The 16743-nt window shown below is 47.8% G+C and overlaps 1 protein-coding gene across 2 annotated transcripts in view; it reads right to left on the bottom strand.

Moving 5' to 3' along the window:
* Positions 1-2190: 2190 nt before the first annotated feature.
* hagh (hydroxyacylglutathione hydrolase) overlaps positions 2191-16743 on the bottom strand; it is a 52929-nt gene continuing 38376 nt past the window's right edge. For both annotated transcript variants that reach the window (XM_061885203.1, XM_061885204.1), the window contains exons 7-9: positions 2868-2969; positions 2717-2796; positions 2191-2640 (exon numbers count right to left, since the gene is read on the bottom strand). In XM_061885203.1, the coding sequence (XP_061741187.1) occupies positions 2541-2640; positions 2717-2796; positions 2868-2969 (282 nt within the window). In that variant the 3' untranslated portion in view covers positions 2191-2540. The remainder of the gene's footprint in view (positions 2641-2716; positions 2797-2867; positions 2970-16743) is intronic.

The raw sequence follows: 16743 nt of genomic DNA, 5'->3' as shown, positions 1-16743 counted from the left end.
GTCGCTATATCTTGCTGTGGTATTCCCATTGTTTGTTTACATTGGCAGCACTGTGTGACGTCACAGGGAAATGGCCAGTGTCTTCGCAGCTGAACTGCACCAATTTTGTCAAGAGTGGTCAAAAATGTAACCAGAAGCTTGTGGATGGCTACCAAAAGCGCCTAGTGGTTAGAGTGTCCGCCCCGAGATCAATAGGTTACGAGTTCAAACCCCTGCTGAGTCATACCAAAGACTATAAAAATGGGAGCCATTGCCTCCCTGCTTGGCACTCAGCATCAAGGCTTGGAATTGGGGATTAAATCACCAAAAATGATTCCCGGGCGTGGCCACCGCTGCTGCTCACTGCTCCCCGCACCTCCCAAGGGGTGATCAAGGGTGATGGGTCAAATGCAGAGGACACATTTCACCACACCTAGTGTGTGTGTGACAAATATTGGTACTTTAACTTCACTTTAACTGTATGTATACTTTTGACCCAGCAGATTTGCTCACATTTTCAGTCGACCTATAATACATCCATAAAAGACCCAAACTTCATGAATGTTTTTTGTGACCAACAAGTATATTCATGTACAAACCCTGTTTCCATATGAGTTGGGAAATTGTGTTAGATGTAAATATAAACAGAATACAATGATTTGCAAATCCTTTTCAAGCCATATTCAGTTGAATATGCTACAAAGACAACATATTTCATGTTCAAACTCATAAACTTTATTTTTTTTTGCACATAATAGAATTTGATGCCAGCAACATGTGACAAAGAAGTTGGGAAAGGTGGCAATGAATACTGATAAAGTTGGGGAATGCTCATCAAACACTTATTTGGAACATCCCACAGGTGTGCAGGCTAATTGGGAACAGGTGGGTGCCATGATCGGCTATAAAAACAGCTTCCCAAAAAATGCTCAGTCTTTCACAAGAAAGGATGGGGCGAGGTACACCCCTTTGTCCACAACTGTGTGAGCAAATAGTCAAACAGTCTAAGAACAACCTTTCTCAAAGTGACATTGCAAGAAATTTAGGGATTTCAACATCTACGCTCCATAATATCATCAAAAGGTTCAGAGAATCTGGAGAAATCACTCCACGTAAGCGGCATGGCCGGAAACCAACATTGAATGACCGTGACCTTCCATCCCTCAGACGACACTGTATCAAAAATCGACATCAATTTCTAAAGGATATCACCACATGGGCTCAGGAACACTTCAGAAAACCACTGTCAATAAATACAGTTTGTCGCTACATCTGTAAGTGCAAGGTAAAGCTCTACTTTGCAAAGTGAAATCCCTTTATCAACAACATCCAGAAACGCCGCCGGCTTCTCTGTGCCCGAGATCATCTAAGATGGACTGATGCAAGGTGGAAAAGTGTTCTGTGGTCTGACAAGTCCACATTTCAAATTGTTTTTGGAAATATTCAACAAAGGGGAAGCGAACCATCCAGACTGTAATCGACGCAAAGTGTAAAAGCCAGCATGTGTGATGGTATGGGGGTGTATTAGTGAACAAGACATGGGTAACTTACACATCTGTGAAGGCACCATTAATGCTGAAAGGTACATACAGGTTTTGGAACAACATATGCTGCCATCTAAGTGCCGTCTTTTTCCATGGATGCCCCTGCTTATTTCAGCAAGACAATGCCAAGCCGCATTCAGCACGTGTTACAACAGCGTGGCTTCTTAAAAAATGAGTGTGGGTACTTTCCTGGCCCGCCTAGCTCTCATGGAAAATGTGTGGCGCATTATGAAGCGTAAAATACGACAGCGGAGACCCCGGACTGTTGAAGGACTGAAGCTCTACATAAAACAAGAATGGGAAAGAATTCCACTTTCAAAGCTTCAACAATTAGTTTCCTCAGTTCCCAAACAATTATTGAGTGTTGTTGAAAGAAAAGGTGATGTAACACAGTGGTGAACATGCCCTTTCCCAACTACTTTGGCACGTGTTGCAGCCATGAAATTCTAAGTTAATTATTATTTGCAAAAAAAATGAAGTTTATGAGTTGAACATGAAATATGTTGTCTTTGTAGCATATTCAACTGAATATGGCTTGAAAAGGATTTGCAAATCATTGTATTCTGTTTATATTTACATCTAACACAATTTCCCAACTCATGGAAACGGGGTTTGTATATTCTTTCTTAAGAACATGTATTTTAGGGCAGTTTACATGCAAATACCATTCAGTGTGTGGAACATTTAATGCAGACAACAAATCAGTATACAAAGCATTTACTAGATGAAACGTATTACTTCAAGACTTAAGACTTTAAAAGAACACATAGTTTAAACTATATAAAGAATTTTTTTTTTGTACATCAATATTTACAATCTCAACTATTTTCCTCATGTAAAGCAGTAATTCAATGGCCATATTCCTTTAAAACACAACATTTACTCCAAAATGACTGCTTACCTTTTGCCTTGCATTGGAATTAAACAAAGTGTGTGCTTTGGTTACGAGTGAGTGATGATTAGCAGAAAGTCGTTATTGTTTGTCGATATTGCAGCAGCGTCAGTGTGTGCTGAGCATCACTCCTTCGGCACCCTGAAGCCGTCCTTCTCCTTGCGGAGACGCCTCATCGTCTCGATGGGATTGGTCTGTGTGACATGATCTTGTACCGCCTTCTCTCTGAATAGAAAATATAAGCATGTGTGTCTGCAACCAAACTATTGTGTGTATGCCAGAGAAATACTCATCGACGTACTTGACTCTCATAAATGGGTTGAAGGTGAATTCATCTTCCAGAGTGGATGGGATGGTAGGTTCTCCATTGCTGCATTTCTCCTACGATCAAAAACACGTAGCAGAATCAGTGGTCATGTGACGGATGTTACAATAGAGTCATCAATAGATACCTTTGCCCAAGCAAGCTTCTTCTGAATGACTTCATTGTCAGGCTCCACGTGGCGTGCAAACTTCAGATTGCTGACGGTGTACTCATGACCACAGTAGACGCGCTTCAATAGAAACATATATTCACTGAAATATTCACACATTGTCACATGCGATACAACTAGAGCTTTTTTGCCAATATCCGATATTGTGAAGGAACTCTCCTGAAGGAATCAATAAAGTACTATTTATCTACTGTCCAACTTTTAATTACCAATAACGATACAATCGTGGAATTAACACATTATTATGCCTAATTTTGTTGTGATGCAATAAGTAATGTGACAAGGTTTTCCAAAATAAATCAACTCAAGTTATGGAAGTGAAGTGAAGTGAATTATATTTATATAGCGCTTTTCTCTAATGACTCAAAGCACTTTACATAGTGACACCCAATATCTAAGTTACATTTAAAGCAGTGTGGGTGGCACTGGGAGCAGGTGGGTCAAGTGTCTTGCCCAAGGACACAACGGCAGTAACTAGTATGGCACAAGCGGGAATCAAACCTGCAACCCTCAAGTTGCTGGCACGGCCACTTTACCAACCGAGCTAACATGGCACTGTCATATTTAGGGACCGAGGACCCTATTGTATTTCTAAGGTTTTATTATGATTATAGTGCCGCCTCTTAGAGCTGTAATTTGACCCCTTTAACATGCTTCAAAACTCACCAAATTTAACACACACATCGGGACTGGCGAAAATTGCGATCTAATAAAAAAATACAAATTAAAAAAAAAACTCAAATTTGCACTCTAGCGCCCCCTAGGAAAAAACAGACAAAACTGCTTGTAACTTCCGTTACGAATGCCGTAGAGACATGAAACAAAAACCTCTATGTAGGTCTGACTTAGACGTACATTTCATACTCTGACCTCCTTCAGCAAAAATCAACAGGATGTTGGCAAAAACCCCTTCAAAACAAAAGTTTCCTAAAAAATGTCATTTTTGCCTCTTAGAGCTGTAATTTGTCCCTCTTAAAATGCTTCAAAACTCACCAAATTTAACACACACATCAGGACTGGCGAAAATTGCGATCTAATGAAAAAAAAAAAAAAAAAAAAACTCAAAATTGCGCTGTAGCGCCCCCTAGGAAAAACACAGACAAAACTGCTTGTAACTTCCGTTACGAATGTCGTAGAGACATGAAACAAAAACCTCTATGTAGGTCTGACTTAGATGTACATTTCATACACTGACCTCCTTCAGCAAAAATCAACAAGATGTTGGCAAAAACCCCTTCAAATCAAAAGTTTCCTAAAAAATGTAATTTTTGCCTCTTTGAGCTGTAATTTGTCCCTCTTAACATGCTTCAAAACTCACCAAATTTAACACACACATCAGGACTGGCGAAAATTGCGATCTAATGAAAAAAAAAAAAAAAAACTCAAAATTGCGCTCTAGCGCCCCCTAGGAATAAAACACAGACAAAACTGCTTGTAACTTCCGTTACGAATGTCGTAGAGACATGAAACAAAAACCTCTATGTAGGTCTGACTTAGACGTACATTTCATACGCTGAGCTCCTTCAGCAAAAATCAACAGGATGTTGGCAAAAACCCCTTCAAAACAAAAGTTTCCTAAAAAATGTCATTTTTGCCTCTTTGGAGCTGTAATTTGACCCTCTTAAAATGCTTCAAAACTCACCAAATTTAACAGACACATCAGGACTGGCGAAAATTGCGATCTAATAAAAAAAAAATAAAAATAAATAAATAAATAAAAATTGCGCTCTAGCGCCCCCTAGGAAAAAACATACAAAACTGCTCGTAACTTCCGTTACGAATGTCGTAGAGACATGAAACAAAAACCTCTATGTAGGTCTGACTTAGACGTACATTTCATACACTGACCTCCAGCAAAAATCAACAGGATGTTGGCAAAAACCCCTTCAAAACAAAAGTTTCCTAAAAAAATGTCATTTTTGCCTCTTTGGAGCTGTAATTTGACCCTCTTAAAATGCTTCAAAACTCACCAAATTTAACACACACATCAGGACTGGCGAAAATTGCGATCTAATAAAAAAATAAATAAAAATAAATAAATAAAAAAAAATTGCGCTCTTGCGCCCCCTAGGAAAAAACAGACAAAACTGCTTGTAACTTCCGTTAGGAATGTCGTAGAGACATGAAACAAAAACCTCTATGTAGGTCTGACTTAGACCTAGATTTCATACACTGACCTCCTTCAGCAAAAATCAACAGGATGTTGGCAAAAACCCCTTCAAAACAAAAGTTTCCTAAAAAATGTCATTTTTGCCTCTTTGGAGCTGTAATTTGACCCTCTTAAAATGCTTCAAAACTCACCAAATTTAACACACACATCAGGACTGGTGAAAATTGCGACCTAATAAAAAAAAAATAAAAAAACTCAAAATTGCGCTCTAGCGCCCCCTAGGAAAAAACATACAAAACTGCTTGTAACTTCCGTTACGAATGTCGTAGAGACATGAAACAAAAACCTCTACGTAGGTCTGACTTAGACGTACATTTCATACACTGACCTCCTTCGGCAAAAATCAACAGGATGTTGCAAAACCCCCTTCAAAACAAAAGTTTCCTAAAAAATGTAATTTTTGCCTCTTTGGAGCTGTAATTTGACCCTCTTAAAATGGACACACACATCAGGACTGGCGAAAATTGCGATTTAATAAAAAAAATTAAAAAAAATAACTCAAAATCTCGTTTTAGCGCCCCCTAGGAATAAAACACAGACAAAACTGCTTGTAACTTCCAGTAGGAATGTCGTAGAGACATGAAACAAAAACCTCCTTGTAGGTCTCACTTAGACCTACATTTCATACACTGACCTTCGGCAAAAATCAACAGGATGTTGGCAAAAACCCCTTCAAAACAAAAGTTTCCTAAAAAATTTCATTTTTGCCTCTTTGGAGCTGTAATTTGACCCTCTTAAAATGCTTCAAAACTCACCAAACTGGACACACACATCAGGACTGGTGAGAATTGCGATTTAATAAAAAAAACAAACCCCAAAACTCAAAATCTCGTTTTGGTGCGCCCCCTAGGAATAAAACACAGACAAAACTGTTTGCAACTTCCAGTAAGAATGTTGTAGAGACATGAAACAAAAACCTCTATGTAGGTCTTACTTAGACCTACATTTCATTAATTGACATCCTTGAGCAAAAATCAACAGGAAGTTGGCAATTAACCCTTCAAAACTAATTTTTTGTAAAAACCCATCACCTTTTTTCAAACATTATCTCCTCTGAGTGCGTTTGTTGTGTCGGCTTCAAACTCGCACAGGAAAGAGAATGAACCGTTCTGATTAAAAGTTGCGCAAAGAGTTATTCTAACTGCTCCGGTTTTGATTTTACGAGCCTTCAAAGAACTGCTGAGCTGCTGCAGTCTCAAGATGGCCGCTTAAAAGCAGGAAGCACCAGCGTGACCACACAATGCAGAGAAGGTAGGTAATGTGCGGGTAAATATATGTTGACTGGGTGAAAGAAGGAGGCACCAGTTGGACTCCAGGATACAGAGAAGGTAGGTAATGTGCGGGTAAATATATGTTGACTGGGTGAAAGAAAGAGGCACCAGTTGGACTCCAGGATACAGAGAAGGTAGGTAATGTGCGGGTAAAGATATGTTGTCTGGGTGATGGCAGGAAGCACCAGCATGTATGGGTGACAGAAAGAAGCACCAGTGTGACCCCAGGATGCAGGGAAGGTAGGTAATGTGCAGGTAAGGATATGTTGAGTGGGTAAAGGCAGGAAACACCAGCAAAAGTTGGTCCCGTCCATCGCTGCTTGTAGCTTTAATTATTATTGAAGTCACAAAGTGCATTCTTTTTTTTAACATGCCTCAAAACAGCAGCTTGGAATTTGGAACATGCTCTCCCTGAGAGAGCATGAGGATATTGAGGTGGGCGGGGTTGAGGTGTATATTGTAGCGCCCCAGAAGAATTAATTCTGTAAGGGGTTCTGGGTATTCACACATTGTCACATGCAATACAAGTAGAGATGTCCGATAATGGCTCCGATATTCCGATATTGTCCAACTCTTAATTACCGATACCGATATATACCGTCGTGGAATTAACACATTATTATGCCTATCCTGATTTTTTTGCCTATATCCTGGTCGAGTTTAATTTTGCAACCTTTTCTGCTGGTGGTGTGCCTACGGATTTTTTCATGAAAAAAAATGTGCCTTGCCTCAAAAAAGGTTGAAAAACCCTGCATTTAGAGACATATTTTTGGGAGAAATACTTTGAAACCTTTCTTCTTGAGAGGTTTACTTAGAGATGTCAGATAATATAGTCTGATAAATGCTTTAAAAAGGTAACATTGGAAATTATCGGTTTCAAAATTATCGGTATCGGTTTCAAAAAGTAAAATGTATGACTTTTCAAAACGCCGCCGTGTACTCGGACGTAGGGAGAAGTACAGAGGGCCATTAAACCTTAAAGGCACTGCCTTTACGTGCCGGCCCAGTCACATATTATCTACGGCTTTTCACACACACAAGTGAATGCAAGGCATACTTGGTCACACTGAGGGTGGCCAACTTTAACACTGTTACAAATATGCGCCACACTGTGAACCCACACCAAACAAGAATGACAAACCTATTTCAGGAGAACATCCGCACCGTAACACAACATAAACACTACAGAACAAAGACCCAGAACCCCTTGCAGCACTAACTCTTCTGGGACGCTACAATATACACCCCCCGCGACCCTCAACCCCGCCCACCTCAACCTCCTCATGCTCTCTCAGGGAGAGCATGTCCCAAATTCCAAGCTGCTGTTTTGAGGCATGTTAAAAAAAAAGAATGCACTTTGTGACTTCAATAATAAATATGGCATTGCCATGTTGGCATTTGTTTTCCATAACTTGAGTTGATTTATTTGATAAAACCTTTGTTACATTGCTTAATGCATCCAGCGGGGCATCACAACTAAATTAGGCATAATAATGTGTTAAGTCCACGACTGTATATATCTGTATCGGTTATTATCGGAATCTGTAATTAAGAGTTGGACAACATCGGAACATCGGCTATCGGCAAAAAAGCCATTATCGGACATCTCGAACAAAAACACAGGATGGCGGTGTAACTATACAATTTAAATACTTACATTGTTTCCTACTCCTTGCTCGGATTTAAATCATTTAGTTTTTGCCATTTTGACTTGGAGAAATGTTATTGATCCACAAGGGAAATTGTTCCACACAGTAGCTCAGTTACAAAGGATGGAAAGTATAATGCAGGTATAAAGTAGACTAAAACTGTACCATAGTAGTAATATGAAATATAATATATATGTAATACTTACATATTATATATCAGTACATAACTGATATATAATATTATATTTTAAACCCTCCTGTGTCCGGGGAATTATTTCCTAAATTTGTAAACAATAAGACAAACTACAAAAGATGATTTGATAATAAAACATATCCATCTAACCACTGTAGTATGAACCACATACTGATAGTATGCTTACTATCATTACTGTGGATATTTGTATGGCCCCGCTACGGTGTGTAGTGTAGCGTGTTTAGCTATTACTCGTCTTCCAGGGACGATGCTTGTAAGAAACTGTCTTTTATTTGCCGCAATGGAGGCGAGGATTAAGGACCTAAAAGTGACTTTGCACTGGGGTGGACATTAGTCGCAAGCCAGACCGCTAAAGTTTTTTAAGGACAGGTTTGTTTGCTTGTCCTTGTCAAATTTGCAGGACACAGTTCAGGGTTTCCCCACATTCATTTATTTGTGGCGGCCCGACACGAAAGAATTACGGCCGCCACAAATAAAACAAAAATTAAAAAAATAAAATGAATTTTTTTTTTTTTTTTCCCCGGCTTTTGACTCTCTCGACCGCTCATAAAAGCAATGGGACTCTGTCTGTGAATGGAGCTTGTAGTTACATATTATATAAATACGTAAATATTATATAAATATGTATATAAAGTGTTGTAATTATATTCCAACTCCGTGTTCTTCTTGGTCATCGCCGCCGCCACCACTGACCACCCCCACCCCCACCCCCAACCGACCAACCAAGTTATCACCATGCATTATCACAACATAATAAAAGTATTAAAACATTTTAAGGCCCAGGCTTTTTGTTTACATGGTTTTTTTTTATTTCTCTTTGCTATTTAGGCTTTTTAGACCCTAATTAGAATAAAAACTAAGAATCATCTTTTGGTATGATGTACTTAGTCCATTAGTACACAAACGTGTACTTTATGTTTAGTGATATGCTAATTCTTATTTTTACACTTTTCTCAAATTCCATTGTATGTTTTACTCTTCTGACACCACCACATGGCATTATATGTGTCCACATAAGTGGCCATAAGACCCCAATTCAGTAGTGTACACAATTTTGGATGTAAGAGGTAAAAGGTGCTGTCCACGCATGTGGCCACTAAGCCTTCAATGGTTTTAAAAGCCCTACCATCGACCAAAATTACATCATTTATAGTCCGTATTGAGCAACCCTGAACGCAATCTTTAGATTTTAAGATGCACAGTTAATAGTGGTTAACCTCTGTGTATACGGTGTAACGTGTAGAGAAGGCGGTGTGACGTGGAGGGAAGGCGGTGTGACGTGGAGGGAAGGCGGTGTGACGTGGAGGGAAGGCGGTGTGACGTGGAGGGAAGGCGGTGTGACGTGTAGGGAAGGCGGTGTGACGTGTAGAGAAGGCGGTGTGACGTGTAGAGAAGGCGGTGTGACGTGTAGAGAAGGCGGTGTGACGTGTAGAGAAGGCGGTGTGACGTGTAGAGAAGGCGGTGTGACGTGTACAGAAGGCGGTGTGACGTGTACAGAAGGCGGTGTGACGTGTACAGAAGGCGGTGTGACGTGTACAGAAGGCGGTGTGACGTGTAGAGAAGGCGGTGTGACGTGTACAGAAGGCGGTGTGACGTGTAGAGAAGGCGGTGTGACGTGTAGAGAAGGCGGTGTGACGTGTACAGAAGGCGGTGTGACGTGTGGAGAAGGCGGTGTGACGTGTGGAGAAGGCGGTGTGACGTGTGGAGAAGGCGGTGTGACGTGTGAAGAAGGCGGTGTGACGTGTGGAGAAGGCGGTGTGACGTGTGGAGAAGGCGGTGTGACGTGTGGAGAAGGCGGTGTGACGTGTGGAGAAGGCGGTGTGACGTGTACAGAAGGCGGTGTGACGTGTACAGAAGGCGGTGTGACGTGTGGAGAAGGCGGTGTGACGTGTGGAGAAGGCGGTGTGACGTGTGGAGAAGGCGGTGTGACGTGTGGAGAAGGCGGTGTGACGTGTGGAGAAGGCGGTGTGACGTGTGGAGAAGGCGGTGTGACGTGTGGAGAAGGCGGTGTGACGTGTGGAGAAGGCGGTGTGACGTGTGGAGAAGGCGGTGTGACGTGTGGAGAAGGCGGTGTGACGTGTACAGAAGGCGGTGTGACGTGTACAGAAGGCGGTGTGACGTGTACAGAAGGCGGTGTGACGTGTACAGAAGGCGGTGTGACGTGTGGAGAAGGCGGTGTGACGTGTGGAGAAGGCGGTGTGACGTGTGGAGAAGGCGGTGTGACGTGTGGAGAAGGCGGTGTGACGTGTGGAGAAGGCGGTGTGACGTGTGGAGAAGGCGGTGTGACGTGTGGAGAAGGCGGTGTGACGTGTGGAGAAGGCGGTGTGACGTGTGGAGAAGGCGGTGTGACGTGTGGAGAAGGCGGTGTGACGTGTGGAGAAGGCGGTGTGACGTGTGGAGAAGGCGGTGTGACGTGTGGAGAAGGCGGTGTGACGTGTGGAGAAGGCGGTGTGACGTGTGGAGAAGGCGGTGTGACGTGTGGAGAAGGCGGTGTGACGTGTGGAGAAGGCGGTGTGACGTGTGGAGAAGGCGGTGTGACGTGTGGAGAAGGCGGTGTGACGTGTGGAGAAGGCGGTGTGACGTGTAGAGAAGGCGGTGTGACGTGTAGAGAAGGCGGTGTGACGTGTACAGAAGGCGGTGTGACGTGTAGAGAAGGCGGTGTGACGTGTAGAGAAGGCGGTGTGACGTGTAGAGAAGGCGGTGTGACGTGTAGAGAAGGCGGTGTGACGTGTACAGAAGGCGGTGTGACGTGTGGAGAAGGCGGTGTGACGTGTACAGAAGGCGGTGTGACGTGTACAGAAGGCGGTGTGACGTGTACAGAAGGCGGTGTGACGTGTACAGAAGGCGGTGTGACGTGTACAGAAGGCGGTGTGACGTGTGGAGAAGGCGGTGTGACGTGTGGAGAAGGCGGTGTGACGTGTGGAGAAGGCGGTGTGACGTGTGGAGAAGGCGGTGTGACGTGTGGAGAAGGCGGTGTGACGTGTGGAGAAGGCGGTGTGACGTGTGGAGAAGGCGGTGTGACGTGTGGAGAAGGCGGTGTGACGTGTGGAGAAGGCGGTGTGACGTGTGGAGAAGGCGGTGTGACGTGTGGAGAAGGCGGTGTGACGTGTGGAGAAGGCGGTGTGACGTGTGGAGAAGGCGGTGTGACGTGTACAGAAGGCGGTGTGACGTGTACAGAAGGCGGTGTGACGTGTACAGAAGGCGGTGTGACGTGTACAGAAGGCGGTGTGACGTGTACAGAAGGCGGTGTGACGTGTACAGAAGGCGGTGTGACGTGTACAGAAGGCGGTGTGACGTGTACAGAAGGCGGTGTGACGTGTACAGTAGGCGGTGTGACGTGTAGAGAAGGCGGTGTGACGTGTACAGAAGGCGGTGTGACGTGTGGAGAAGCCGGTGTGACGTGTACAGAAGGCGGTGTGACGTGTACAGAAGGCGGTGTGACGTGTACAGAAGGCGGTGTGACGTGTAGAGAAGGCGGTGTGACGTGTACAGAAGGCGGTGTGACGTGTACAGAAGGCGGTGTGACGTGTGGAGAAGGCGGTGTGACGTGTGGAGAAGGCGGTGTGACGTGTGGAGAAGGCGGTGTGACGTGTGGAGAAGGCGGTGTGACGTGTGGAGAAGGCGGTGTGACGTGTGGAGAAGGCGGTGTGACGTGTGGAGAAGGCGGTGTGACGTGTGGAGAAGGCGGTGTGACGTGTGGAGAAGGCGGTGTGACGTGTGGAGAAGGCGGTGTGACGTGTGGAGAAGGCGGTGTGACGTGTGGAGAAGGCGGTGTGACGTGTTGAGAAGGCGGTGTGACGTGTACAGAAGGCGGTGTGACGTGTACAGAAGGCGGTGTGACGTGTACAGAAGGCGGTGTGACGTGTACAGAAGGCGGTGTGACGTGTAGAGAAGGCGGTGTGACGTGTAGAGAAGGCGGTGTGACGTGTAGAGAAGGCGGTGTGACGTGTACAGAAGGCGGTGTGACGTGTGGAGAAGGCGGTGTGACGTGTGGAGAAGGCGGTGTGACGTGTGGAGAAGGCGGTGTGACGTGTGGAGAAGGCGGTGTGACGTGTGGAGAAGGCGGTGTGACGTGTACAGAAGGCGGTGTGACGTGTACAGAAGGCGGTGTGACGTGTACAGAAGGCGGTGTGACGTGTACAGAAGGCGGTGTGACGTGTACAGAAGGCGGTGTGACGTGTACAGAAGGCGGTGTGACGTGTGGAGAAGGCGGTGTGACGTGTGGAGAAGGCGGTGTGACGTGTGGAGAAGGCGGTGTGACGTGTGGAGAAGGCGGTGTGACGTGTGGAGAAGGCGGTGTGACGTGTGGAGAAGGCGGTGTGACGTGTGGAGAAGGCGGTGTGACGTGTGGAGAAGGCGGTGTGACGTGTGGAGAAGGCGGTGTGACGTGTGGAGAAGGCGGTGTGACGTGTGGAGAAGGCGGTGTGACGTGTGGAGAAGGCGGTGTGACGTGTGGAGAAGGCGGTGTGACGTGTGGAGAAGGCGGTGTGACGTGTGGAGAAGGCGGTGTGACGTGTACAGAAGGCGGTGTGACGTGTACAGAAGGCGGTGTGACGTGTACAGAAGGCGGTGTGACGTGTACAGAAGGCGGTGTGACGTGTACAGAAGGCGGTGTGACGTGTACAGAAGGCGGTGTGACGTGTACAGAAGGCGGTGTGACGTGTTCAGAAGGCGGTGTGACGTGTGGAGAAGGCGGTGTGACGTGTGGAGAAGGCGGTGTGACGTGTGGAGAAGGCGGTGTGACGTGTGGAGAAGGCGGTGTGACGTGTGGAGAAGGCGGTGTGACGTGTGGAGAAGGCGGTGTGACGTGTGGAGAAGGCGGTGTGACGTGTGGAGAAGGCGGTGTGACGTGTGGAGAAGGCGGTGTGACGTGTGGAGAAGGCGGTGTGACGTGTGGAGAAGGCGGTGTGACGTGTACAGAAGGCGGTGTGACGTGTACAGAAGGCGGTGTGACGTGTACAGAAGGCGGTGTGACGTGTACAGAAGGCGGTGTGACGTGTACAGAAGGCGGTGTGACGTGTACAGAAGGCGGTGTGACGTGTAGAGAAGGCGGTGTGACGTGTACAGAAGGCGGTGTGACGTGTACAGAAGGCGGTGTGACGTGTAGAGAAGGCGGTGTGACGTGTAGAGAAGGCGGTGTGACGTGGAGAGAAGGCGGTGTGACGTGTAGAGAAGGCGGTGTGACGTGTAGAGAAGGCGGTGTGACGTGTAGAGAAGGCGGTGTGCCGTGTAGAGAAGGCGGTGTGCCGTGTACAGAAGGCGGTGTGCCGTGTACAGAAGGCGGTGTGACGTGTACAGAAGGCGGTGTGACGTGTACAGTAGGCGGTGTGACGTGTACAGAAGGCGGTGTGACGTGTACAGAAGGCGGTGTGACGTGTACAGAAGGCGGTGTGACGTGTGGAGAAGGCGGTGTGACGTGTAGAGAAGGCGGTGTGACGTGTAGAGAAGGCGGTGTGACGTGTAGAGAAGGCGGTGTGACGTGTACAGAAGGCGGTGTGACGTGTACAGAAGGCGGTGTGACGTGTAGAGAAGGCGGTGTGACGTGTAGAGAAGGCGGTGTGACGTGTAGAGAAGGCGGTGTGACGTGTAGAGAAGGCGGTGTGACGTGTACAGAAGGCGGTGTGACGTGTAGAGAAGGCGGTGTGACGTGTAGAGAAGGCGGTGTGACGTGTAGAGAAGGCGGTGTGACGTGTAGAGAAGGCGGTGTGACGTGTAGAGAAGGCGGTGTGACGTGTAGAGAAGGCGGTGTGCCGTGTAGAGAAGGCGGTGTGCCGTGTACAGAAGGCGGTGTGCCGTGTACAGAAGGCGGTGTGACGTGTACAGAAGGCGGTGTGACGTGTACAGTAGGCGGTGTGACGTGTACAGAAGGCGGTGTGACGTGTACAGAAGGCGGTGTGACGTGTACAGAAGGCGGTGTGACGTGTGGAGAAGGCGGTGTGACGTGTACAGAAGGCGGTGTGACGTGTAGAGAAGGCGGTGTGACGTGTAGAGAAGGCGGTGTGACGTGTAGAGAAGGCGGTGTGACGTGTAGAGAAGGCGGTGTGACGTGTACAGAAGGCGGTGTGACGTGTACAGAAGGCGGTGTGACGTGTACAGTAGGCGGTGTGACGTGTACAGAAGGCGGTGTGACGTGTACAGAAGGCGGTGTGACGTGTACAGAAGGCGGTGTGACGTGTACAGAAGGCGGTGTGACGTGTACAGAAGGCGGTGTGACGTGTGGAGAAGGCGGTGTGACGTGTACAGAAGGCGGTGTGACGTGTAGAGAAGGCGGTGTGACGTGTAGAGAAGGCGGTGTGACGTGTAGAGAAGGCGGTGTGACGTGTACAGAAGGCGGTGTGACGTGTACAGAAGGCGGTGTGACGTGTACAGAAGGCGGTGTGACGTGTAGAGAAGGCGGTGTGACGTGTAGAGAAGGCGGTGTGACGTGTAGAGAAGGCGGTGTGACGTGTACAGAAGGCGGTGTGACGTGTACAGAAGGCGGTGTGACGTGTAGAGAAGGCGGTGTGACGTGTAGAGAAGGCGGTGTGACGTGTAGAGAAGGCGGTGTGACGTGTAGAGAAGGCGGTGTGACGTGTAGAGAAGGCGGTGTGCCGTGTAGAGAAGGCGGTGTGCCGTGTACAGAAGGCGGTGTGCCGTGTACAGAAGGCGGTGTGACGTGTACAGAAGGCGGTGTGACGTGTACAGAAGGCGGTGTGACGTGTACAGAAGGCGGTGTGACGTGTACAGAAGGCGGTGTGACGTGTACAGAAGGCGGTGTGACGTGTACAGAAGGCGGTGTGACGTGTACAGAAGGCGGTGTGACGTGTACAGAAGGCGGTGTGACGTGTAGAGAAGGCGGTGTGACGTGTAGAGAAGGCGGTGTGACGTGGAGAGAAGGCGGTGTGACGTGTGGAGAAGGCGGTGTGACGTGTGGAGAAGGCGGTGTGACGTGTGGAGAAGGCGGTGTGACGTGTGGAGAAGGCGGTGTGACGTGTGGAGAAGGCGGTGTGACGTGTGGAGAAGGCGGTGTGACGTGTGGAGAAGGCGGTGTGACGTGTGGAGAAGGCGGTGTGACGTGTGGAGAAGGCGGTGTGACGTGTGGAGAAGGCGGTGTGACGTGTACAGAAGGCGGTGTGACGTGTGGAGAAGGCGGTGTGACGTGTACAGAAGGCGGTGTGACGTGTACAGTAGGCGGTGTGACGTGTAGAGAAGGCGGTGTGACGTGTACAGAAGGCGGTGTGACGTGTACAGAAGGCGGTGTGACGTGTAGAGAAGGCGGTGTGACGTGTAGAGAAGGCGGTGTGACGTGTAGAGAAGGCGGTGTGACGTGTAGAGAAGGCGGTGTGACGTGTAGAGAAGGCGGTGTGACGTGTAGAGAAGGCGGTGTGACGTGTAGAGAAGGCGGTGTGACGTGTAGAGAAGGCGGTGTGACGTGTAGAGAAGGCGGTGTGACGTGTAGAGAAGGCGGTGTGCCGTGTAGAGAAGGCGGTGTGCCGTGTACTGAAGGCGGTGTGCCGTGTACAGAAGGCGGTGTGACGTGTACAGAAGGCGGTGTGACGTGTACAGTAGGCGGTGTGACGTGTATAGAAGGCGGTGTGACGTGTACAGAAGGCGGTGTGACGTGTACAGAAGGCGGTGTGACGTGTGGAGAAGGCGGTGTGACGTGTGGAGAAGGCGGTGTGACGTGTACAGAAGGCGGTGTGACGTGTAGAGAAGGCGGTGTGACGTGTAGAGAAGGCGGTGTGACGTGTAGAGAAGGCGGTGTGACGTGTAGAGAAGGCGGTGTGACGTGTACAGAAGGCGGTGTGACGTGTAGAGAAGGCGGTGTGACGTGTAGAGAAGGCGGTGTGACGTGTAGAGAAGGCGGTGTGACGTGTAGAGAAGGCGGTGTGACGTGTAGAGAAGGCGGTGTGACGTGTAGAGAAGGCGGTGTGACGTGTAGAGAAGGCGGTGTGACGTGTAGAGAAGGCGGTGTGACGTGTAGAGAAGGCGGTGTGACGTGTAGAGAAGGCGGTGTGACGTGTAGAGAAGGCGGTGTGCCGTGTAGAGAAGGCGGTGTGCCGTGTACTGAAGGCGGTGTGCCGTGTACAGAAGGCGGTGTGACGTGTACAGAAGGCGGTGTGACGTGTACAGTAGGCGGTGTGACGTGTACAGAAGGCGGTGTGACGTGTACAGAAGGCGGTGTGACGTGTACAGAAGGCGGTGTGACGTGTGGAGAAGGCGGTGTGACGTGTACAGAAGGCGGTGTGACGTGTAGAGAAGGCGGTGTGACGTGTAGAGAAGGCGGTGTGACGTGTAGAGAAGGCGGTGTGACGTGTAGAGAAGGCGGTGTGACGTGTACAGAAGGCGGTGTGACGTGTAGAGAAGGCGGTGTGACGTGTAGAGAAGGCGGTGTGACGTGTAGAGAAGGCGGTGTGACGTGTAGAGAAGGCGGTGTGACGTGTAGAGAAGGCGGTGCGACGTGTACAGAAGGCGGTGCGACGTGTACAGTAGGCGGTGCGACGTGTACAGTAGGCGGTGCGACGTGTACAGTAGGCGGTGCGACGTGTAG

The sequence above is a fragment of the Nerophis ophidion genome, linkage group LG23 (assembly GCF_033978795.1).
Source record: "Nerophis ophidion isolate RoL-2023_Sa linkage group LG23, RoL_Noph_v1.0, whole genome shotgun sequence".
In the NCBI taxonomy this organism is placed as follows: domain Eukaryota; kingdom Metazoa; phylum Chordata; class Actinopteri; order Syngnathiformes; family Syngnathidae; genus Nerophis; species Nerophis ophidion.
The sequence above is the reverse complement of the archived record's forward strand: the minus strand, read 5'-3'. Positions and strand labels throughout refer to the sequence as shown.